Genomic DNA, 27,250 nt, shown 5'->3' with positions numbered 1-27,250 from the left:
CAAAATGTAAGTTCCTTTTTGGGGGAACTTACACTTTGTCGATAACAACACTTTGGGGAACGTCCCCCAGAGTAGCGCCTTTGAATCATGAATGAAACTAAGCCAATCGTGATTTATCTTGCGTCATGACGTAATGTGTGGCATACACGGAAGCTACAAAGGGCACACAACAGCGTTAGCTTTCTGTTCTTCAGCAAGCGCTCCTTGTCGTGTGTGTTTTATTTGGTGTTGTCTGTCAGTCTGCAAAGCTCTCTCTCTCACACAAATGGATCTGACAGGGAATCCTGAGACTGCTAAGGCACTTTCTCAGGAATCCTCTTCCTGTTCCGATGGTCTCCCGCCTAGAGCGAAAGCCCGCCCAGCAGCTTCTTCCTCACAAGCGGAGAACCCGATGTTTGAGCAACGAGTTGTGTAAATCATGGAAAAAGCCACACTCTTCTTGTCTGGCCAATCACCCTGTATTAAGCCCCGTTCACACCGCCAGTGACTTTGTCGCTGTGTGCCGCTAGGATCAGTACTGTGATGTCGCTTATGGGCGTTCGTAGTGCTGTCGCTCTGATGTTATTGGTAGACTGCACTGCACGTCTGGCCATATCTATACAAAAGACCATCACAAGTAATATATACAACTATATAATTTGAATTTGACTGGGAATAAATGACTTTTAAGGCTAAAAAGAAACCATATGATGTTGGAAGAGTGTTTTTATATGACCACAGCAGTGTTTAGTGGATTAAATCATTTACTAGATCAACGATCAATCAATGAACAAATTGCACTCTCTCATACTGTCACAAATTATAAAAAAGGTCATTCGAATTTGACAAATAATCAATTTTCTTGTGCCTAATAGTCAACGTAATGCAGGGGAAATTGTAAAATGAACTGCAACAGTGCTAAACGTGCATCATAAAATTAAAACACTCGAACTATAACGTTAAATGTATGAATTAAACTCACTGAGACTGTCGACAGTTTCTTTTCCATGCATCATTTTATTATCCATGTATGTGGTTACAGTCAAATCATATAAAACAGTGAAATCGTCCTCGAACTCCTTTCTGTCTTGCCTGCACTCGAGACGGTGACATGAGTTCCACTGAAAGTCTTCTTTCCTATTGGTTGTCGCTCGCGAAAATTGCTTCTCATTTGCATGAAGTTGAAAATTCTCAACTTTTGTCGCTGGTCTCTTGTCACTTGACACGGCCACATTCTGTCGCCAACGGTCACTGTCGCTCGTGTTGCCGGATGTCGCCAGCACACCGTTGAAATGAATGGGATCTTGTCGCTTTGTTGCTGCGTGTCGCTGGCGGTGTGAACGGGGCTTTAGACTACAGTAAGTAGGCGAGAGAGAGTGGCTATGGGATGATGCAGAGGGTGGAAAAGCCTCTGGCCAGCTATCTTTCCCCCGAAATTGCATCATCCCTAAAAACCCCGGTGCTGCCCACCAAACCCTGCTGCGATACATCTGCTTTGGTGGGCAGGGCTTATATGGCTGCGAGTCTGCACAACATGACAGTACTACAAGCATATCAGTCCGACCTTCTAAATTACATTCATGAGGGCGAGGGACCAACTCCAGATGACATAGCAGAGTTGTGTAAGGCTGCAGACCTGTGTTTTCGAGCCACCTAGGAAACAGCTTGCGCTATAGGCCGTTCCATGGTGGCTATGGTAAGACATTTATGGCTAAATCTGTCGGGCATCAAGAAGAAAGACCTTGATGCAGTAATTAAGCTTCTGGCCTGTAAGGTGACACATTAAACACTGTTTTTAGGAGGCAAAAAAACAGTCTGCAGGCTTAAAGCAGTATTTACCTCTCAAAATGTAAGAAGTCTACCCCCAGTGGGCAGCTGCAGCCATCTACCAGCTACTCAGCCTAGAGACAGGCACAAAAAAGAATGTTTCCTAGAGGACCCAGAAGGACCCAGCCTCGAGAGGTTGGTTCCCTTGGTAGAATATTTCGAGGCATGGAAAAATCTGACAAATATTTCTCCTTAGGTCCTGCGCACCATACAGAAAGGGTACAGACTGCAGTTCGGTTTCCACCCACTGAATTTCAGGGGGGTAGTTTAGACTGCAGTCGACCTACAGCAGGGTCGGGTATTGGAACATATATGAAAGTAAACTCCTTGCTGGTAAAGCAGGCCATAGAATCTCAGCCAGTGTTCCTCCGCCACACAGGGTAATCGGGTTTTACAGCCGCTTCTTCATAGTTCCCAAGACGAATAAGGGGGTTGCCTCTAATTATAGATCTCAGGCCTCTGAGGAGGTTCAGGTTCATCTCTGCTCACCATCCCCATCACCAACTACGTTCCTGAGAGTGGTATGGGACTCGGTAATGATGCGGGCACAATTGTCTCCTTCACGGATCGAGTCCATCCTGGGCACAGTGACCAGGACAAAGCTAAAGTGTTCGGAGAGTGTTCGGGGTTCATGGAAGCAGAGTCCAGCATCATTCTATCTGGCCTGCTGCATGAGGGCCCTGCAGTGGGGGTTGAAAACCAAGGGGTTTTCCCCGAGGGTGAACCAGTTCCGCATAATCAGGGTTACGCGCCGATGCCTTCATTCACCATCTATGTGGAAAAACCTTGTTTTCTGTCACAAGCTCCTGTGCTGTCGCCGGAAAGCTGTTTTAACAGACTCCTACCTCACAGGCTAGGACGAGATCGAGGTCACGGGCTAGGACGGCCGCTTTACGAGAGGTCTATGGTAGGGTTGCCGCGGTGAGGAAAATGTCCCACCGGTTAATCGATGTGTGACAACACCGGTAATCCCGGTGTCACCGTGGAGGGCAGGGCGGGGGGGTTAAATAGCTTTTAAATGCGTGCGCGTTATACTTTCACTTTCGAAATAAGCGTCAATTGCTTGAATGGACAAAAAAAAAAAACAACTCGCTGATAATAAAACTTTTATTCATAGACAGAACTTTTATTAGCATAAGAAACGAATAAAAATAACCCCATGCATAGGCTGAAAAAAGTGAAAATCGGCAAACTGTGGGCCCAAACAAATAAGAACCATAAAACATTTATTAACGAATAAGAAAATAAAATAGGCCTAAATAAATTACACAAAGTTTAAATGAGATAAAACCAATTAAAAAGAGACGAATATAAAATAAAAACTTCAAAACGGACCTTAGCCTACATAAATGACATACTTTCACTTTCGAAATAAGCGTCAATTACAATTCAGCGTCAATTGCTGGAATGGACAAAAAAAAAAAAAACTCGCTGACAATAAACTTTTATTTAGACAGCACTTTTATTAGAATAATAAACGAATAAAATATAGACAGAACTTTTATTAGCATAACGAACGAATAAAAATAACCCCATGCATAGGCTGAAAAAAGTGAAAATCGGCAAACTGTGGGCCCAAACAAATAAAACGTTTATTAACGAATAAGAAAACAAAATAGGCTTTTAAATAAATTAAACAAAGTTTAAATAAGATAAAACCAAATAAAAAGAGACGAATATAAAATAAAAACTTTAAAAAGGACCTTAGCCAGGCTACATAAATGACAGCACTCTAAAAAAAAAGTAAAACACTATAAATTGGCATTTATTAACATTAATATATATTGGCCAAAATATTGCCAAACAGGCGCTTTTGCATTGCGTTTTGACACCAAATCTTCCGCCATTATCTTGCTTTTCTGTAATTTGACTCGTTCTCGTCTCCACACGCGCTAAATGGAATCCTGATGCTTGCTGATCTGTGACGTGACGGCACACGTTGCGCAGCTCATTTTTAATTATAATGCTCTCTTCAGAACTAAATAATTGAAAATGATTATTTTTAATTAATTCAAATAAATATTTTAGCAAAAACGAATACTTAAAAAAAAAAAAAGTCAAGACATCGCGGTGTCACGGTGGGAAAGTGATGTCACCGGTGATGGGGCTTAAAACCGGTAACACCGTCAACACCGTCTATCGCGGCAAGCCTAGTCTATGGTAGGACTATATTTCCTCCTGGCACATAAATTGCCTGGAAATTCTGGCGGTTCTCTGAGCTTTGAGGAGCTTTCTGCCAGACCTTAAAAGTCACCACCTGTCGAGGAAGGGGCTAAGGCCCAGGGAATGGCGACTTCACCCTGAGGTGGTGAATTCTATATGATAGAGTTTCAGCCCTGTTGACGTGGATCTGTTCTCTGTTCATTCACTGTGGTTCTCCCTCACACATCCAGCCCTGCTGGGGTCTGATACCATGGCGCAGAGGTGGCCGAGGCTGTGTCTGTACACATTTCCCCGATGGCTCTGCTGCCGGGAGTTCTAGAGAGGGTTCACCGAGACGGAGTCAGTCCTCTCCTGACAGCCCCATTGTGGCCAACCCAAGTATGGTTCTCCAAAATAATATCGCCCCTAGACAGCCCTCCTTTGGAGATTCCCATCAGGAAGGACCTGCTGACGCAGACAGAGGGCTCAATATTTCACCCTCGGCCAGAGTTATGGAAACTGTGGGTCTGGCCCCTGGGTCTGGCACAGTATACAGAGAGGCCGGCCTGTCAGAGGGAGGAGTAGTTGAGACCATACATAGCTATAGAGCTCCTTCTACAAGGAAATAATGTGTTCACCAATTAGTGTAGCGAGCGTGAGGGGGACCCAGTTAACTGCCTGGTGGCTTCAGTGCTGGAGTTCCTCCAAGATCGATTCTTGGATGATCTTACCCCATCTACACTCCACAAGGTGTACGTGGCTTCCATTACGGCTTTCCACGCTTCTTTGGGCGATGGGCCCATGGGGAGACATCAGCTGGTCGTACGTTTCCTCCGCGGGGTTTGGAGAATGAGACCTGCGACTCGTACCAGAGTTCCTACTATCTTGCACCCAATGTGCCTAAAGTGCCATCTACTGTGGCACAACCTACAGTTGATGAAGAAAGACTTTATTTGGTCTTCTTCATGGCGAAAGTCAATAGTTGGTGTGCTTCGGGTCACCCAAAAAGGGGCTTCCCACATCCAAAAAGAGCATCAGCAACTGAATCGTTCAGGCTATCTCTATGGCCTATCAGGTACGCAGCTTGCCTTCAGCTTTGGTTGTGAGGGCTCATTCAACAAGAGACATGGCATCACGATTGGCTTAGATTGGCTTACAGTTAAATCATGCTTCAGAGGCGCTACACTGGGGGACATTTCCCAAAGTGTCGTCATCGACCCAGTGTCTCGTTCCCTTCTCAGGAAACAAGGGTTACAGTTGTAACCCGATATTTTTTTTTTTACTTTTAGCGTGAATATGTTAGCCTTAAGGTTATGAATAAGCTGGTTTGTTCCAAAACATTGACAAAATTCACATTTAGAGGATATATATATTCAAAACGGTCTCTCACTTCCGCTAAAATGGACCACAGATTTTAAAGAATCACCGCAGACTTCAGCTTTTCGTCACATCTTCTGTCCAATCAAAGGCTCTAAAGCAACCTGTCTCTATGCTATAAATACCACCAGGCCAAAGCAACCATTGACACGTCACAGAGCAATATGGGTTGGAGATGAGTGTTTGGTTGCTCAAACGCTTGAGTTTTATTCAGTTTTCGAAATGTACGTTGGTTAAGAATGAAATGGCTAGAATTTATTCACAGCTGTACTATTGAATCCAACATATCAGCTCGCATACGCTTCCATGGTGCTGTGTATATATATATATATATATATATATATATATATATATACAGTGTATATATATATATATATATATTACAAATTTGTAATGGCAAGTTGCATTCATTAAAACACATTAACTTTAAACACAATATCACATAACAGACTACAGCAACTTCATTTAAAACCAGGTACTTTACGTCAACAACAAAATAATTGTAATTTTTCAATGACATTATTACAAACTGCACTTTATTGTTATCTGCAGGTATATTTAAAAATATATATAAAAAATAAGATTAGAAGTACTACAAGTCCAAAGGCAAGACACAAACTTGCATCACCCACATGCCAATATATGCCATGACTAATGGGCTTGCCAAAATTGGCATTGTTTGTGAATGAAGCCACGTCCTGGAAACTTGCGATTCCACATATAATGATCTAATGTGTTGCTCTAATGATAAAACCATTAGAACCTTTTTCAACTGCTCCATCAGACACCATTTTTATTCTTTCCACCATCAAGCGAACAGCATGAGCAGGATTGTGGGATATCATAGGTGGCAAGAACACATTCGTGTAAACATTGGATTCAAACATGTAGTCTTGCGACCTCCACACAGTGAACCAAGAAAGAAAAGATACATCTGAAAATGTTGTAGTCCAGTTGGACTTTTTAATGAGATCTTCAAGTGCAACTTGGCATTTTGTACGTCTGGCAGAGTGCTGAATGTATATCACGTGAGGCCGTTTCATTGACTCGTATTTAGTGAAAGGCCGTTTGAGGAGGGAATTCACCGGGATGATTAAATGACATCCAGCTGGGGGAGGAAGTGTCTTCGATGAGCGTTTCCTGCATGACAATGCAGCGTTCTTCATTGAGTTAAGCTTTCTGTAGATGGCCTGCCAGATTATATTAGTGTTGACCTGGAATAGCCTCAAAAACGGCCTCTGTTCAGAGGTCCATCACACACACTAGGGCAGAGCTGATATAAAACAACACCGAAACCACCGGTAACATGACATTCTGATAAAAAAAAAAAAAAAAAGGCGTCGTAAGACTGAACAACTTTTTCCACATCTAATCATTGAGATAACATCTTACTCAACTGCCAAAATAAATTTGGGTACAAATTAAATAACATGCTTTGTGTTTCTTTGGATTTACTAAGCATATTATTTGAAGGGTCATGAAACCCTAAAACACATTCTTGAGATGTTTACAGTACAGATTGCAATGAAAACAACAAAAGCACTCATTATGTTTATTATTAAGAGAAAAGTGAATCTTAAAAAGCGAATCCGGTTTAAAAAGCAATGTTGAATCAACGTCACGAAAAGTTAACCTGGAGTGACGATTGACATGGTCTTGCGCCTGCGTCATCAGTTTCTGAGCTTTTCTCTGCATTTATTCATGAGAATGAACGGTTTTAATCCAATCACTGCGCTGTATTATGCATGAGATTGCATTACAGTGGAGAATTCAAAGGTCACGAAAGACCGTTTCAGCTCTGTTATTTCACCTCTATTCAGCGTTGAGTTCAGATACATGTGTCGTAAGTGTTTCCTCAGTACAGAAACACAAAAGTGTTGTTTTCTGGAGTTTGACTACCAACACAGTATAGCTGTAACAATATGTAATATGTTGCTATACAGTGCACCTGGTGGTGTTTTCAGATATAATGCAGACATCCAATTAACAAACAAACAAAAGAAACAACCCCAAAATTCCAACATCTAAAGTCACTCTCAGGGAGAATTACAAGGAATTTAAAACAGATAAATAATGTACTCAAGACTAATTTTTAAGTCTTTCTGGCTATTTTATTTAAAAAAAAAATGACTCATTCTATCATTCAGATTCCAAGTAACGCTTTGCAATAAGGTTCTATTGGATACCGTGAACTAACAATAAAAAATAAAAAAAACATTTCGTAGTTCATTTCAACATTTAATAGTAGACAATTATAATCAAAAATTGTATCTGTTAATATTATTCAAATGAACATACTGAAAAAAAGTTCTATTTGTATTAATTAATAAAGATTAATAAATAATGTGTCAAATGTATTGTTCATTGTTGTATAAAGCTGCGAATCAACATTAGTGCGACTAATGTATTGTTATGTGAATTTATGTGATTTCATGAGACTTGCACAATAAGAATCCAGAAATTCAAAATTAAAAAAAAAATAAAAATGTTACGAAGAAATCAATGTTGAATTTGTATTGTTTACGTGTGGTGATCTGCTGATATCAGCATCCTTACAGACAGCAGCAAGAAGCCCAGACTCAGCACTGTCTCTGAGAGATGCAATGACACACCAGCCGCAAGATCCCTTCACCAACACACTGCTCTACTCCTGGGGTCGCACCGCTGAGCATAGGCTACTGCAATAACACTACAGTAAAATAAGAATATATTTTCAACAGAAAGATTCTTTATATTCCATTATTTTGCTAGGAGTCTCCATTAATATTTAGTTAAACAACTAAATCATGCGGCCTGTGTCATCATGTCCCAGTTACTCTCCATCCACCTTCATGGTGCCACTTTGGCTTCTTTTTTGGTAAATCACGTGAAAAATCAAGGGGCATGAGTTGCGAAATCTGAAATTTCTTTGCATTTATGGTCACTGTTTTCTCCAACACATTGATTGACACTGTCTGCCCACAGCTAATAACCAATCAGTGCAATAATACAAGTGCTGTAGCACCCCCTCCCCCTCATTGGAGAAAAATTGTGTTCAATGCGCAGGCATGTGACATTATGTAAATGAACGAAATGATAGTTGGTAGAATTAAATAGATGAATGAACAATTTCACAAACAATGGCACCAACAGACGAGATTTAAAAAAATATATATATATATTTATAATTTATAAATTAATCATCACAGGCCAAACCTATTCTGCTCACATTCAGGTGATTGGAGGATGGTGCGTGCCCTCCCGCTTTGTTGCAATTTTGATTTTTTGTAAAATAACTTTTGTTTTTGCTTTTCAAACTCAAAGTGGTTGAGGCTCTTTATTGATAATAAATAATTGCTAATAAATCATATTGGGCTTGTTTGATACTGCGGTGGCTTATTTGTCTTGCGAGAGTTGGCAACACTGGTCTAGACTATCCTGTCTAATAGAAACAAGTGCTCATAAAAATATGTAGAAAACTGATAATAAAACTAAATTGCCTGTATAAACAGCAAACACAAAAAAATAAAAACAAAACAAAAATATAGGATTCCCACATCTTTTGTTGTTGGTGTCAAAGGTCCAATCAAAATCAATACAATATTATCTAGTCAAATTAGACAGAAGATACTGCACTTTGCATGACATGGTTCAAAACCATGAACAAAGGACATGGGAAATATTCAGCTTCACTTACAGTGTGGATAAACATGGTTTGTGCAGACCACAATGTGTTATGCTGTGAACTATGATCTGCCGACAACACGAACTCATCGTAATTCATGAAACATATTTTTTACGACAAAGTAAAACTAAAATATCAGTGTTTCTATTAAGCCTATCTTGTTAATGTTTCTTAAAATCTATGAGCCTGAGCGGTTTAAGGTTCTGTAGCATTAAGTTCATTTTAATTACTTTTATACACCAAACAATTCTCCAACACTTGATTTACAATAAGCAATCTAGAGCCTGAAGCAAAACTGGTAAAGACTGTTGTACAGAGTTTTTCGTATCAAATAGTAGTAGTTTAAGACTTAGTTTACACTAGTCTACGAGTGAAAAAATGCTGATGAACACCTTTTACACACTTTTTTTTTTTTTACGGTATATTATTGTACCAATATCCATCAATAAAGGAGAAATCTCCTTGGCCAAGAGAAACACCTCTTTACAAATTAGCTCAAATGGCAAACTAAGCGATTAATAATAATAATAATAAATCGCATGAATAATAAATATATTTTTGATGCAAAAAATGGCCTGTGGCTAAGTCAACACACTAAGTAAAGTTGCATAACGCAGTACCATAAGATTTATTATTCTGGCCTTTTATGCCTATTACAGGAACATGCTCGAAAGTATGAATAATATACATTTTGTATGTAATGTATTCTCTGAGACTGCAATGAAAGCAGGCATTTCAGTAAAACCTGTGACATTCGTGCTTACCTGCTTGTCATTATTAACACGACACGCAGCTTTTGCTCTCAAGTCAACTGGTTCAACACTAATTTTGTCATGATATTCATCAGAGGTCACCACAGCGACATCTCCACACTGTTGTCCTACACGCACACTTTATGCACTGTGGGAAATAATTCCAACAATTTCTCTGCATGTGAAACTAATCAAAGACTAATATCAAACACCCCTGTTTAGTCTCTGCATTTCTTGGCTTGTCCTGCATTAGATTGCTCCAAAACGACACTGGCTAATTAACATTCCAGTAGACAACAGTTGACTTGTGTATTGTGTCTCCTCTCTGTGCATTTTAAATGAGAGAGGAAATCACAAAAACAAGTTTAGGGGCACACTTATTTAATTCAAAGGATGAGACATCTCCCACTTCCACATGTATGTCCCACCCCAGCTACTGCACTAAAAACTTAATGTAAACACACATAACAGGTGATGGCAGACACTTATCAAAACAACTTAACTGTAATGGACATAATCACTCACACTATCTTGCAGCCGCTGCGCAAATATTGCCACCCAAACTTCACGTTGGAAATTAAGCAAAGCAAAAGTTTCCCAGTATGCAGCTGCAACGCAGTGTAAGTAAAAACGTTACATTTTACAACACCCTTAGTTACTGATACGCCAAGAAAACAAAAAAGTATACCTACTTGAGCCAATGAAACAGTCCGTAAATCTTCGGAAACAGCTTGTGGAAGGCGGACCATCTTCCATGTCTGACCGCAAGCGAGTAATGATAACTCTTGATATGATGTGTGTCTAGTTTAATGTCGACCCGCTGCTATAAATGAAACGATCCGACCCTGAGACGCCGGATGACATCAAAGCGCGTCAAATCTAAAAGACGCTGTAGAACGCCGTGTTTTACGCGCCCCGTACGCACATGTATCTGATGTATCTATGTCCAGTATGTAGACTCGCCCCGTCCTCTCCTCTTAGAATAATGTTTAAAAATGAAGACAGGAGGCGAAGAGGGCTCGATTCGAGTGGAGCCGGAGAACGGCGTTCGCGTATCTCCTCCCCGGCTCGCCGCACTCTGGCGCAGCTGCTCTGCTCTGCTCCGAGTCCGGACTGCTGTAGTGTGCTTTCCCACTGCTCGGGGGGGAATGGGGGCGTCATTTCTCAGGGTTGGACATCCTCTTATGTTTATAGTGTCGAGGCAGGACTTTAGGGAATTAATATAAAAAGCAGCGTTTAAGGACATATGGGCGCTTTTAAGTGCTTCCACTAGAGGCCATTCTTCGCTATAAAGACATGTTGGTGCATTTCGGGTCCTTCTCGGTACATACAGTTCGGGTTTGTTTCTTTGACATCTAGATGTCACAGTCACAGTGAGTACTACTTGAACGAACGTAATACTGTTTGTGCGTAAAAACGCTGTCAGGAGACATCAACGACTGCATATTGTGACAAGGTAGGCAGCAGAACTGGAGAAAACAACCGTTTGCTGCTGCGGACTGACGCGCTCTGACGTCAGCACGCGTCAATGAGAGAGAGAGAGAGAGAGAGAGAGAGAGAGAGAGAGAGAGAGAGCGAGAGAGAGAGAGAGAGAGAGAGAGAGAGAGAGAGAGAGAGAGAGAGAGAGAGAGAGAGAGAGAGAGAGAGAGAGAGAGAGAGAGCGCAGAGGGAGCTCGTGTGTGTTTGTTTTGTGGTTGAGGAGGACAAATCTGTTTTTCGTTCTGGTATAGCATAGACAAACTTTAGCAGGAACGATGTTCCCCCCTCCAAAAATGCATATTTATATAAATATATTAACTACGACTACGGCATCTCTTTAATAATAATAATGATAATAATAACGTACTAGGCTACATATTTGTAATGTTATCTCAAGCATCATATCTTGTACTTCTAATCTTAAACAAAAATAAAATGAAAGCAATTTAAGCTTGTATACTGTGGATCTGAAAAGAGAAAAAAACAACAAAAAAGATTTTTGGGATTTTGAGATGCAGGACACATACACGGTATGGTTTTAAAGAATGTTTTACACGAAAATGTTTCAGTATTTCTTCATTAAAATCATGATTGATTGATTGAATGCATAACTTGCCATTTCTTTGTTATTATTTTTGAAATTTACTAAAAATTCATGAGTGAAAATTGTTTCAAAGTAAATCCAACACTAGATTTTTATTTTTCAATGTAGGCTTATTCATAATTATAAGTGTCTATACAGTATTGTTCCATAACTAAAAGTAATATTCATGTTTGGCCATGAAAGAGCAATTCCTAACTCTAGTTTAGTCTAGAAAATTAAGACCATGTGTTAAATTAGCTTTTAAGATATCGTATGTGTTATTTCTATTTTGCTGACCCATTCACTATAATATTAGCTATAAAGCATACATTTCTAATGTATCCAATGAAGGAAAACAAAGACAGTAAAAGGAAAAGAAAAAAAAAATAGGCCAGGACAACAATCACGGAAGAGGTTAAATCAGAGTTTTATAAATTGGAAATAAGATTAAGTTTTATCGCTGTTGTCCAATTTTTTAAATCCATTTACAATTAAATGTTACTTTGTATTAAAACAAATAGTTTCTCCCTTGGCCTGTAATCATATTTATTTGTTTTTATTATGTTATTTCAGTGTTTGTTTATGAAAAAAAAAATTGTCATAGTTCACAGTATGATCATTATCCGAATATTCCCCAAAATGATCAGTGTCAGTTACAGCACTAACAATGATTAAACTTCATCATGGTTTAATATCCTTTTAAATATACACACACTATAGGTAAATTATCTATTCATTTCTTAAATGCTGTATTTTTCTGTAGCCTGAAACATCTAAAGATGTATATAGTGCTTCAGACTACCGAAAGAACAAAACATTTAACATAATGCTAAAACATTTGTAGGTTTCCATTTGCCAAAAATCATGCAAAAAAATTAAATAATAATACAAAATCTGGCATTGTTTATATCATTTTGACTCAATAATGCACTTCACCTTTGAGAAGTTTCAGTTTCTTGCTTCAGTATGCCATGCACAAGTTTGCAGCTCAGTTCTTTGTAATTATTACCGGAGTTGGGTTTCTTTTCCAGAATCCTTTTTTACCCTGAGGTTTGTTCAAAGGATTTCCTGTATCATTTTGACGTCCCATTGACGTCTGTTGGGCCCCACACTTTCCAAAACTCCGAAATATTTCTTCATCTGGTGACTGAGCATTCAGATGTTCGAGTCATTGGAGAAAATAAGAGCTTGCATCTGGTAAGAGTAGCCTACATCTGGTAAGAACTCTGAATAGTCAGACATGGTTAATCAATAAGACTTGCAGTTAATTAGTTTAAAACATTAGAGAAACTAGTTCGAGAACACATGAGTGTTTTGGTAATGGGACTCCTGTTTAAGCAACTAACAAAATAATTGCTTTTTGGTTGCTTTCCGGATTGTATATCAGTGTGAACATCACTGGAGCAGTTTATCATGGAGTTCTCCCAAGTTCATAACAAGTCTGCAAGAACTGAATGTCTTTTTGATGTCACTGTGGGATGGCATACACTAACATGCTCATTTGCAATATGATGATAGATCTGCGATGAACTGGCCAACCATCCAGGGGTGAGTTTCCCAATCATTAGCCAACTGTGGTCTCAAGTTCTGTCGTTACCAACATAAATCAATGATTCGGTGTTTCTCGAAACCATAGTTCCAACAAACATTCGCAAACCGCATCGCAAACTTGTGTGATTGGAATTACAGCTTTCGTCCCATGGTTAGAAGCATAGTTTCTTGTCATTATGACGTGAACTTACATAGATCAAACGAGCTAACATGCAGTACATTCCATATCTTTCATTCCATTTAAAGGGGCTATATGTAGAATTCAGAAACCCTTGCTATGAGCAACACTGGAGGCTGCAGCGAGCAACTTATTATTGACATTTTATAGGATAATTGGTTAACAAACAAAATCCAAGTGTCCATGTACTCCATCAATCAGTCATCATAACGTTACTAAACACACATGCCAATTGCTGGCATGGTGTTGACATCGCTTATGAGCCCGCACTTTTAGCCAATCACGAGCGATAGCAGGTTTTTTGCTTGTAGCTTCAAGTAATTGATCGCTATGCCAAAGTGGCATACACATAAACTAATAGGTACAGTAAAGAGTGGAAGAGTGACCCAAATCTTAAAACGTGGATTACACCTGTGGTGGAAGATGACTCGAAGGCTATTTGAGTCATGTGCACACTGGCAGGGGGTTTTCCGAAAGCATCATTAGACAAAGTTCCGTCGTTCCGCCACCTCAGATGAATTAATAAATAAATAGATTCATTAAAGCTACAATACCCAAGATTTAGATGCCGCTAGAGGGCGCTACATTCAAAACGACAACAACGGCTTTGCTTGATGACGATGTGGAGAAACGCGGAATGATGGGAACTGTTGTTTTCAACTCCACCGTGGATAAATCAGTCAGACAGGAATCGAAAATTAGTTGTCATGGATGAGGTAAAGTTAGATTTCTATAAATGTTGCGTTTACATGCTTGTTTTTCCGTAAACTGAAGTAACCGCAAGAGAAGTCAGGTTTAAGTAAATTAGTTATCACAGATGTTACTGTACGAGTCACTGGACGAAGCTATGGTGGAGAGGGTTTGAAGGGGCAGGTCTCTTGCAAGGAGTTGACGTGGCTGGTCCTCCTTTTTGGTAACTTTATAAAAATAAAAAATCATGTACATTTGACACATCTTTTCATGTCGTGTAAGTATTCAACCACAGCTACAGTTTCACAAAATTAACGTTAAGGGGGTCGCACACCGGACGAGAAGCTCAGCGCCGCGTCGCGCCACATATTTAAAATTCGAACACATTATTATCTATAAGTGTAACGTTACACATACCGGCGGCGCCATTCGGCGTCTGTCCGCGGCGCCCAGCAACGCCTCAGGACCGTGTTCAAAATCCTGCTGCGCCACAGAGCGCCATTTACAAGGTTTATTTTTGACTCAAAACGTTGCTAATGGATCCTGACTTCGCCCTATGCTTCAATATGCATTTAGTTTTGCATTCATTTACAGAAATCAGCTGCTTGAATGACAATTGCTGATGTTATTAGATTTTTCAGGTGAGATTCTCAATTCATTCAGTGAACGGATGCTCTGAGGTAAAGTTTTCAGAATGCAGACTCAGCAACGATTGTATTTAATTGTACAGTACAATCATAACATAGAACAGACATTATCCTCATTTCCTGTCATTAAACATAACAATATTGCTGGCCATACACTGATGAGAAAGTGTGCGTCTGGTGTTCGATAACGTTACTGTGGAGTTGTCCTAAACGTGGCGCGGCGCTTCTCGTTCGGTGTGTGACCCCCTTTACAACCAACAGTTCACATTCCCAGAATAAATGAAAAGGATAATTGTGCTCCATTCCATAACAAATGCGCGAAACAAGCTAACATTTGTTGCTTGATAGAAGCTAACGCACAACTACAACTACCGCATTTGTCCAGGACTACACAAAGTACGAGCGGAAACCGAGGTAAGCGGATATGACGCGATTGACTCGCAACTCCCAGCTCACCCCTGCTCACACGCCCCGTTTCCTTGGTTAAAATCTCAATTTTCTCGCGATTTAAACATTGATTGAAACGTTTGGAATATTGTAAGTTATCATCTTAACTAAATATATAACACTGGCCTTGTGATTTTGGTATATTTTAATGCAAAAATCTTAGGTATTGCACCATTAATATCAATGATAGAACGATGGTAGGCTATAGCTTGTTTTCACGTGACGTCACGCAACTGCGTTGCCATGGCGCGAAACGCAGATGGAGGGCAGGAAGTGATTTCTATATTTAGGAAGCACTTTAACACACTCAAAATGCCAGTGTTTTGCGTCGTTTACGGTTGCTCAAATCGATCAAACCACGAGGAGTTTTTATCGTGTGACAAAAGTTGTTGTTCATAAGGGGGGAAAATACAAGAAATTGACAGAAAAACACCGGGGAAAATGCCTTATAAACGTACGTCTGCGGTCGCGAGGAGCCGAATGGGAAAATGCCTGTGTGTGTGTGCGCAGTGATCACTTCGTCAACTGTGAGTTAATACATTATTTATGTGGTTATAATTACATTATTCAGGTGTTTAAATACACTTATGTGGCTGTTTGTGTAACGTACCAGTTTCCGAACTTTGTAAAGTCAAAGTATGTCTGTAAGACGAGTTAGTTGCTGATATTTACAGCCTCGATGGCAGGCAAATCTCTCAATTCAGTTGAAAATCGGTCCTCTTCATAACGTAAGGATCATGTCCAACATATGTTTCGATTTTCTGTTAATATATTTCTCTTGTAATAGCGTCTAAAGTAGTACAGTACGGATTTTCCTCCATCTCGTCCATTGCGCTCTTCACTCCTTGCCCTCCATCTGCGTTCCGAGCGTCAACACAATCACGTGACTGCAAACCACCTATTGTTAAAAAAAATGTCGCGTCCACCATCAAATTGCAGCCAGCCGGGAGTCATTCTGCATCAAATCAAAACATAATATCAATATATGTGGGCCAGTCCGATTTACATATGAAAAAATTGAAAATGAAATGCACTCACAGTGGTTGAGCACGGTAGAGTTAGTTTTAGGTTCGATATTCACCAAACATTTGTTTTCCCTTGCCACTGTTCTATAGGGTCGGCAGTCTTACAAAGATACCAATACCAGGATTAGTTTTTGCATTATGTAACCATTGTATATCGACATGAAATGTTATTTCAAAATCCCCTAATGCTGCATATTTCTGCCTATACCTGAGAATGCTTTGACGCGTTTGCACAGCGCATTATGTGTTAAACGTAGCCTATATGTGTTATTATAAATGACTTTTAACATTTATTTTTGTGTTTGTGATTTATTTCTGTTATAGTTGTCTTCAGCCATTTTGATGTGTTAAAGGGTTAGTTCACCCAAAAATGAAAATTCTGTCAGTATTTACTCACACTCATGTTGTTCCAACCCCGTAAGACCTTCCTTCATCTTCGCAACACAAATTAAGATATTTGAGATATTAAGATCGCTCCTGCATACTAGTCCATAGGCTTCTTGAGGGAATGACTCTTGCTGGCATCGAAAAGTCATTAAACACATCGTTAAAATAGTCCAAGTGACTACAGGGGCACAATTTTAACTTTATCAAATGACGAGAATACTTTTTGTGCGCAAAAACAAACAAAAATAACAACTTTATTTCAACTATTCACTTCCTTCTCTATGGGCCTGTAGTCAGTTAACGTAGTGTGATTGCGTAAAGCTAAGTCACACGTAGGCTCACTATTGGCCGACGCTGGTCATGTGTGTGATGCGTGTGACGTACAATAACAGAAGCTTACGCTATTAAACTAGTAACCTGACTCGTGGGCTCAAGAAATCCTGTGGGCTCAAGAAATCCTTATCTTGAGCAAAATACGCAAGCTGACATTCAGTACAATCTGTATCTTTTATTTAGAATACATACACGTCTTTTAAATCGTTTTTGAAGAGTGCGCATGTGCGTACTGTACTGAGAAATGTTCATAATTTATAGCACAACATCTAGAATCTCAAACAGATTCATTAAAAGTAGTTATTAGTCCACCACCTGGGTGACATCACTAACCAATGACATGTTTGTAACAGTACGGTTTCGGGAAACAGTCGTGCCTAGTTGATGTCTTAAATGATGTTTTGTACTATAGTTTAGCAGCAAGTTTACCCACATTTATTCTTGTTCGAGAAGTTTCATAGATCTACATCACAATAGGGAAGAAAATACTATCACAACTCCAACGTTTCATCCTCCAATAATGATTGTATGTTCATTAATATAATAGCACTGTAACAGCCTTTATGATTAGGCACTACCTTTATCACAGGACATGTTATAATGTGTGGGGAATTAGTTAAATTAAACTCGTTTAGTACAATAATCCCAGAAAAGTTTTCTAATCAATTTCTGAAATTCTGAAATTTTGAAGGAGCTCAATCAATTTAAACTTACATAAACTTTTCATATTAGAGATCCTATGCCTGTTTGATTTGACATACAGCAGCCTCTCTAGTTCACCACTTCATTGCTTTTACCATGCAACCACACTGTTGTGTATACCCTGGCAAAGCGAATTACAGGGTAATAACCATATGATGGAACCTGCCCTGTAACACCGTAAAACACCACATCAGGGAAGACCAACTGTGACGTGGGTGGGGAGCTCAGGGCTGATGAATGTCCATTAAGAAAATGTAAAGCAGAAATGTCAGTCAGGACTTTGTGGACAAGACATAAAAAGAGTAATTTTACAGCTACCTCTTTTTTCCCATTCTAACCACCCAGTGTTTAGAGCCAAGAGGCAGAGGAAATATTCACAGACCAGACTGTGGTTATTATGTCATGCGGCTTTCAGGGATTTCCTAAGCTCTGTATGTTGTATTACTCTTAACATCAGCGAGCTTAGAGGTGCTGGAAATGAAGATTTCTATGTCACAGATTTTTATTGGGATCCTGTAACAATTTTTCTTTTGTCTCAAATGTAAAATTTACTATAGTATAGATTTTTTGCCAAAGTATTGCATTCTTCTTTATCCAAAAGTATTTTGTCCCTGAAATACAGTGCTATGGTATAATTCTGGTAACAAGCCAAACAGATTATTTGAAACACGAGCCCCTGTTTTCTTTTTGCAAATGGGTGAATGTGGTTGTGATGATGTGACGTGACAAAAGCTATATTATTCAACCAGGGGTACTCTCAAATATTTTACTGTTCTTATAAATAAATAATCTATGTGACGTACTGATCCAGAGATCAGACCATTTTTAAGCCCATCTTCTGTCCATTCATCTGTATTTTTTGTAAATAAATATTTTCAATGTGTATATTTTCCAAAAAATCAAAATAGTTTTGCACTGTTCTCTACAGTACCTTCTGTGTAAAACTTTGTCTATAGTTTTGTTGAATCTGTCCACTGATAATTAAATTCTTCAGCACAATGCACAGTATGTTCTGTATACTTACTATTATTTTCTTTTAAAGTACAATATTTGAAACTGTATGCAGTATGCAATGACACATTTTTTTAAACAATGAGTGTTACAATATTGCCACCATATCCTCATAACATTGCATTATTTATTCAGCAAGTTATAAATATCATATTTATTTTGCATTTTTTATTTTGAACAATGTTATAATCTTTGACAGTCAAATCATGAGTAAAGAAAGATGTAAAAAATGTTTTGCCTGACTGTGTCTCGGTTATTGATAATGGAAGGTGAAATCGAGCACATTGCATTAGTTTTGCACACATGCAAACATTATTGTAAAAAAAAAACATTTTCATAAAATGGATAATCATAAACATAAAATAAATCATAAAATTGCTGCACAAAAACTTATGAAATATATTGTTTTGTAACATGCGAACAATAACACATTACACAAAACAATAAGTGGGTCATGTAAAGTACATTTACATGTATTCATTTAGCTGACGCTTTTATCCAAAGTGACTTACAATTGCTATATATGTCAGAGTTTGCACGCCTCTAGGGGTTAAGTGTCTTGCTCATGGACACATTGGTGTCTCACAGTGGATTCAAACCTGGGTATCTCATACCAAAGGCATGTGTCTCATCCACTGCGCCATCCCCACCACAAGTATAATGTAATTTTGAGAAAAAATAGAAAAAATAGAATTTTGAGAAAAAATAGAAAAGTAAAATGGAAAATGATGCATACATGCATGTGTGATCTCATGTTACATTTTGATCACCTATGATTGTAAATATAAAAATTAATTTGTAATTTTTTTTCAAACATTACTTCAGAGAAGATATAAATATGGGGCAGTCTGTTAAACCAATTGATAATAGGCCTGTACTCTAAATTGTAGCTTAAAATATAAAATATAAATCCCCATGGGCCTGTATAACATGCAGCAAGCTGCAGATGCCTGTAACATCAGTGCTGGAGTAGTATAAGGTAACAAAAACACAACAGGCGATGATGCTGCGAGACAGTAAAGATCCAAGAGTACGTCAGGCAGACATTGAGGTCAGAACAGGTCGTACATGGTCAGCCAGCAAAGCATTGAGGCGGAGGAGAGCCTGACTCATGCAGACATTGCCTGGTCAGGGATCCAGGGAAGGCAAGGGCTAGGGTGCTCGACCAGGGCAAGCTGAAAGCAGGCGAATCCGAGGGACCAGCCTGGCATGGTGCAGAGGGAGGTCCGTAAGGCAGAGGAGAAAAGGTGGCATGTTAAGTCCGCAGCGATGAATAAGCAGGGCAGCTGGATGAGGTGGGAGAGTGAGAGGGTTCTGACTTGACATCTGGAGTATGGACGAGCACTGGAAGTTTTCGCTGTGTTCCGTGTATGACATCCTACCTACTCCATCAAACCTACTTACATAGGGGGTAGCAGAAAGCCCCAATTGCATGCTCTGTGGAAAACCAGCTAACCATGAGCATCTCTTTTGCTCACGCAGAACAAGTTTGGAGGATGGAAAATTTCGGTGGCATGACCAAATTTTGACTCAGCTGGCTGCCGGAGTGGAGCAGGCAAGAAAGAAACCAAAGCCGCATTTCCACCGCAGGAACTTTCCCCAGGAACTAGGAACTTTGGGGTGGTACTCGATGTGTTTACACAGCAGGAACCAGGGTCTAAATGAAATTGCGGGTAAAAATTTCCCCCCAGAAAGTCCCTGCTGGCGAGGTGGTACTTTTTCAGAGTTCAGGAACTTTCGGGGTGGGACTTGTGTGCTGAACATGCTGATTGGTTCCCACGCTATTCTTTCTGCCCGATGGCGCGCGTTCGTCCCATCCTTCTCACGGTCAATATCCGCTGATAACAAACGTCTACTTTTATATCTAGCATTACGAGCTTTCTGAATACGCTTTGGGTGCTCGTCTCTTTTCTGCCGTTTTGGTAATTACCTCGTTAGTAAACCAATCGCACACAAAAGCAGCAAAGCTTGAATCTCCTCCAACAAAAGCGCAGGCTAGGAAGAGCAGTCGCACGCAGTTCAACGTCACTACATAATCTTCCCGCCCCAAAAAAAAAAAGTTCCTGTGAAAAAAGTTCCTGGGACAAATAGTTGGAAACGCGGCTCAAGACAACTTGTTAAGGGGCCATGTTTCATCCAGTTTCATAAGTCTAGGGAGTGCGTGGCAACTGAGATGAGAAGTAAAGGAGTCCTGGCCACTACAAATGACTTGGAGATGCTGGCAGACATTAAGATGCTGCTCAAATTCCAGAGCAAATGATCAACACTAGCCTCAGACCTGACATTGTGCTCTTGAAGTGTACCAAGCAAGGGGTACTTGACGAGCTGACAGTACCCTGGTAGGAAAGAATGGGGGAAACGCACAAACACAAGCTTAAGAAATACCCGGCCTTGATTCTCGAAGGCTTGGACTCTGATGGTGGAGGTTGGCTACAGGGGTTTCACAGGGCAGTCGCTTTGAAGGACTCTCTGATTGCTTGGGATTGACAGCCGGAACATGAAGCAGCTAGTTGCAAACATTACCAAACAGACAGAATTAGTTTCCCGGTGGATATGGATACAAAAAAATGAGTGGTGGCAGAACCAATATGGGGAAGGGCCAAGAACATCTTGAGTTTGGAGGTGGAGACCAGGAGTGGAACTAGGACACTGGTTCCGCCGTCGAGCCCCCCTCCCCGCCCTTAACTCAAACAAGTTGTCTTGAGAGAGGAAGATGGGATAGCGATGTCACTGGTTCACAGATGGTGCAGGGTAAATGTGAGCAGGTTGCAATAAAACCTATCATATTTTGCATATAGTCATAAACAAATATGCAAGGGGACTTTCTGAACGATGGGTGATATATTCTACATAAATTTGCTTAGCTTTCTGTGGAGTTTTGGAGAGCATAGATTTTATTCAAAGTTGTTGTTATGCACTGTAACAAATTAAGCTTCTAATTTGACTCAATTAGCACCTTTTTTGTTGCCGTACACAAAGATGTTTTAGCTAGATAGGAAGAAACTGCAGTATTCTCATCTGGCCACTGAAGCAGAACAGCGAGGATGGAGAATCCAGATTTATCCAGTAGAAGTGGGTTGTCGTGGTTTTGTGGCACACTCTACAACCCGGTTCCTCAGAGACATCGGATTCAGTGGCCAAGAGTTGTGTCGCACAGTAAAGAACTTATCTGAAGCAACAGAGAGGAACAGCAATTGGCTGTGATTGAGACGGAAAGATTCTAGCTGGCTGTGTACAGGCCGCCACGCTAAGGTTGCGTAGAATTCTTGAAAAACTCGAAGAGTCTGTTGGTTTATATGTATAGTTTGCATAGTAATTGCAGTTATTATGTTCATGTGTATATTGCGTGAATGAGGGTTGGTGTTGGGCAGATACTGTGTTTTGCGGTAGGTGGTATGCCATACGGAACCGTTGCTATTGAACCTACTTTAACAAAGACAGTGGGGCTCGACAGCCTTAGTCAAACGGGTTGGCACGTATGGTTGGGTTGCGGAGAGATTGTGAGATTGTAGTCAGGTCACATGTGAACTACGAGGAAGGAGCAACCTCAGCAGCAGGAGGGAAGTAAAGGTCAGTAAGTTGGGCTGAGTTGAGTGGGGGACTGAGGGGGGTGACTCTGGGATGCCAAGCCCAGTCACTGTCAAGCCCTCTTGAGGTTTCGTGGGCTAGTCGACGAAACACTGAGGAGGGAAGGTGCCCACTTAAAGACCCTAAAGAGGTCCACAACTTGGCTCAATCCAAACGGTTATTGTGCTGGTCCACTAGGGAGACCAAACTGTAGTTGCAGCCGTCATGTGTGCTGATGTGCCAAGTACACTGCAGTCATTAACACTGGACAGAATGGGAGTCACGCCACCATATGGAAAGAAGCGTAAATGGTTGGAGAAGCATAGTTTACTGTAAAGCTACATCTTAGTTTGTGCTTATCTTGTCGAAAGCCAAGTACAAATCAGTATGAAGTTTTAACATCTACTCTCGTGTAATGGAAATCATGCCCTTTGTCCTGATTATGTTGTGTTTTCTTTTGTTCCTGACTGTTTCCTTCTGTGTTTAGCTCTTGTTCCTTTCATTGTCAAACTCATTGATTAGTTCATTAAGTTTACCTATTTCTCATATAGTTTCCTTTGTTTGTATCTTGTATATATATTCCTATGTTTCAGTTACTTCTTGCCGTTGCAGTGGAACGAGGCCGATGGAACGATTGTTATTGAGAGACAAGCACCCACACGGCTCGAGAGCAGTGGAGCTTCTATTATCCCGCAGACTCTTCCGGTCATGATTATGTGGGGTAGCGCAGCGCTGTTTTATCATATTAGATACATTTGTGCATTGGTGCCTGCTAGTCTTTCAAAGAAAGGAAGCTCATTTTCAGCCTACATCATACAAAATTTCCATTTATTTATATGGATACCAAGAAATAGATTGCAGATTGATTGTCTTTCGACTACACTTGCAAAATCCGTGATGGGACTGAGCTTAAATAGCTTACGTCAGCGACTTTTTATAGTACAAAATTACTCATTGGCTACTACAGGGAAATGCACTGTGACGCTACGGGAATGTATGAAAAGGAAATCGAGTCAGGCGACCTGCTATATGTAGCTGATTCAGAAAGAACTCGTCTTCGAGATGAATGTGTTCTAACACATTTTTAGTTAATAAAATTTTAACCCAATAGACCCTTTTACAGCCCACGTGATCAAATAGTTGTGCGCACATTTTGGCAACAGAATTGGTGTTCCGGAAATCGTGTTAGCAACAAAGCGGTTTCCCAGCATCAAAATGTCTGGTTGTTGCGTTTACTGTTGCACTAATCGATATTCCACCAAGGTTGTATAGGATTCCGACAGGATCATGGCCGTTTCAGAAGAACCGGCGGCGCCTGTGGCTGCAGGCTATTAAACGTGTTGATTGGAGCGAGGACAGAATAAAAAAATGCTCGCGCCTTCATTCACAGTGCTTTTCAACTTCATTTGTAATTGTTATTAGTAGTTTAAAGCTACAATACCGACGATTTTATGCGCTAGAGGTCGCTACATTCAAAACAACTATGGGCGACAATCCAAAAGCCAAAATAATTTGTCGGCCGAGAGACTGAGTAGGGGAAACTAGTATTGCCAGACGCGCTTGATCAAATGAACCTGAATCCAAAGATTGCGTTTTGTAGATTTATTTAGTTGTGTTAGAAATGAACAAGGTTGTGTGTCCAATACATTCCATCCATAGTAATTGTTTCACTTGCATACGAAATGGTCTCCAAACACAGACGCATCAAACTACGTTAGTGTGTTCTACAGCGGTCAACAAAAATAAGACTTCCCCCGTCACCCCCTCTCCTTCCTCCCGAACCCCACAGGAGAGAAGATAATATAGTCTCACTTCTTCCACCGCCACCAGGTGCCTTAATTACCGTAAGTAACCAAAAAGAATGTGTTCATAAAATGAAACAATACCAGGCTCTTACAACAACAACAACAACGGCTTTGTTTGATGACGACATGGAGGAAAGCGGAATAATGGGAACTGTTGTTTTCAACTCCACCGTGGATAAATCAGTCAGACGGGAATCGAAAATTAGTTGTCATGGATGAGGTAAAGTTCGATTTCTATAAACGTTGCGTTTAATGACATGCTTATTTTTCATTAAACTGAAATAATCGCAAGAAAAGTAAGGTTTAAAAGTAAATTAGTTATCACAGATGTTACTGTACGAGTCACTGGACGAAGCTATGGTGGAGAGGGTTTGAAGGGGCATTCCAGGTCTCTTGCAAGGAGTTGACGTGGCTGGTCCTCCTTTTTGGTAACTTTATAAAAATAAAAAAATCTATTTAATGTACATTTGACACATCTTTTCATGTCGTGTAAGTATTCAACCACAGCTACAGTTTCACAAAATTAACGTTAAGGTGGTCGCACACCGGACGAGAAGCTCAGCGCCGCGTCGCGCCACATCTTTAAAATTCGAACAGATTATTCTCTATAAGTGTGCACATACCGGCGTCTGTCCGCAGTGCCCAGCAACGGCTCAGGACCGTGTGCAAAATCCTGCTGCGCCACAGAGCGCCATTTACATAGTTTTATATAAATTTTTTATTATTTTTGTCTCAGATCGTTGCTAATGGATCCTGAATTCGCCCTATACTGCAATATGCATTTAGTTTAGCATTAATTTACAGAAATCAGCTGCTTGAATGACAATAGCTTGTTTTCACGTGACGTCACGCAACTGCGTTGACGGCACGAAACGCAGATGGAGGGCAGGAAGTGATTTCTATATTTAGGAAGCACTATAACACAGTGTTTTGCGTCGTTTACGGTTGCTCAAATCGATCAAACCACGAGGAGTTTTTATCGTGTGACAAAAGTTGTTGTTCATAAGGGGGGAAAATACAAGAAATTGACAGAAAAACACCGGGAAAAAGGCCTTGTAAACCTACGTCTGCGGTCGGGAGGAGCCGAATGGGAAAATGCCTGTGTGTGTGTGTGCAGTGATCACTTCGTCAACTGTGAGTTAATACAATATTTGTGGCTTATAATTACATTATTCAGGTGTTTAAATACACTTATGTGGCTGTTTTGTAACGTACCAGTTTCCGAACTTTGTAAAGTCAAAGTATGTCTGTAAGACGAGTTAGTTGCTGATATTTACAGCCTCGATGGCAGGCAAATCTCTCAATTCAGTTGAAAATCGGTCCTCTTCATAACGTAAGGATCACGTCCAACATATGTTTCGATTTTCTGTTTAAATATATTTCTCTTGTAATAGCATCTAAAGTAGTACAGTACGGATTTTTCTCCATCTCGTCCATTGCGCTCTTCACTCCTTGCCCTCCATCTGCATTCCGCGTGTCAACACAATCACGTGACTGCAAACCACCTATTACTGATGTTATTGGATTTTTCATGTGAGATTCTCAATTCATTCAGTTAACGGATGCTCTGAGGTAAAGTCTTCAGAATGCAGACTCAGCAACAATTGTATTTAATTGTACAGTACAATCATAACATAGAACAGACATTATCTTCCTTTCATGTCATTACACATAACAATATTGCTGGCCATACACTGATGAGAAAGTGCGCGTCCGGTGTGCGATACTTGGAGATGTAATATGGTTGACCCGTTCGTTGACGTTTGCATTAATGAGACTTGTCTTTGTCGACAGAACCAGGTGCAATCACTAAAGAATAATTGTGCTCCATTCCATAACAAATGCTCGAAACAAGCTGACGTTTGTTGCTTGATAGACGCTAACGCACAACTACAACTTCCACATTTGTCCAGGACTACACGCAGTATGAGCGGAAACCGAGGTAATGCGGATATGACGTGATTGACTGGCGACTCCCAGCTCACCCCTGCTCACACGCCCCGTTTCCTTGGTTAAAATTTCAATTTTCTCGCGATTTAAACATTGTTTGAAACATTTGGAACATTGTAAGTTATCATCTTAACTAAATATACAACACTGGCCTTGTGATTTTGGGATATTTTAATGCAAAAATCGTAGGTATTCCACCTTTAATTGCAATGTATGCAAGCAACATAGTTACTATTAAAGTACTATAGCATTACAAAATAAAACTAAACAAAAGTGCGTCAACACAGCAATCAATAACAACATAAAATGTAAGGACAAGGATAAATGTAGGTCTGGGTGAAGAATAAGAATAAATGTAGGAAAGAATGATGGAAAAGAATGAATGTAAGGAAAAATGAAGGAAAACAAATGTAGGTCTGGGTAATATGGTTGATTTTAAGCCTCATACATGGTTGTCTTGTGTCCTTGTCTTTGACTAGGAAGAATTTCTCACACAAAAGTCTGAGTCTATGTCATTGTCATGGTATTTGGCGTTCTGTACATGACCACAGACAACGTATTAATAAGCATCCAGTGAAATGATGCTTGTAATTTTTCTCGGGTGTACATGCTCGGTTTCTCAACTAAATACGCATCTCGCCACTGTATATTTGGCCATCTGATAACGTCTTCTATCCACTCCACAATAGTACACAGATCTAGTAGCCAGATAACATTTGATGAAGTTAACTTTTTGAAATAACTTTCTGTGTCTGTGTTGCTTGACACACTGCTGATTCTTGCCATACTTCCATTGTCAATATGCGCGCGCATACGTAGCCATGTCATCATTGTGTAAAAACAGTAAAAAGGTCTATATTAGGTAGACCTTTGTAAAAGTACATATTTGACCATTCATTTTTTTTGACATTATAGGGGAAGCTGAGTTTCCCTGTCTTAAATAAATCCCCATTTGAGTGAGTTGAAAGTTATGTTATAATGCTACTATGTGGCTATTATGAGACACTTGTTGCACAGTGAGCTAGATCGATATTAGGCATGGTAAAACATGGTACTCGTAGTAAATCAAGAAAACAACATTTGAACAATGAGACTAACTGTGTTGAACTATATAATAATGATTCGTTTTCTGTTGATAAACAGTTGCTCACCTG

The 27,250-nt window shown here is 40.0% G+C and overlaps 1 protein-coding gene across 5 annotated transcripts in view; it reads right to left on the bottom strand.

The window, feature by feature from the left end:
• pde10a (phosphodiesterase 10A) overlaps positions 1 to 27,250 on the bottom strand; it is a 169,586-nt gene that overhangs the window by 117,906 nt on the left and 24,430 nt on the right. Inside the window, exon 1 of one of the 5 annotated variants that reach the window (XM_089117269.1) lies at positions 10,434 to 11,180. The exons of 3 other annotated variants lie outside the window; for them this stretch is intronic. In XM_089117269.1, coding sequence (XP_088973395.1) covers positions 10,434 to 10,497 — 64 coding nt within the window. In that variant the 5' untranslated portion in view covers positions 10,498 to 11,180. Of the gene's footprint in view, positions 1 to 10,433; positions 11,181 to 27,250 lie in introns of those variants that run through there. One more of the 5 variants, XM_089117270.1, reaches the window with a different exon arrangement.

Source organism: Pimephales promelas, chromosome 11, assembly GCF_988280905.1.
Source record: "Pimephales promelas chromosome 11, fPimPro1.hap1.1, whole genome shotgun sequence".
NCBI lineage: Eukaryota > Metazoa > Chordata > Actinopteri > Cypriniformes > Leuciscidae > Pimephales > Pimephales promelas.
The sequence above is the reverse complement of the archived record's forward strand: the minus strand, read 5'-3'. Positions and strand labels throughout refer to the sequence as shown.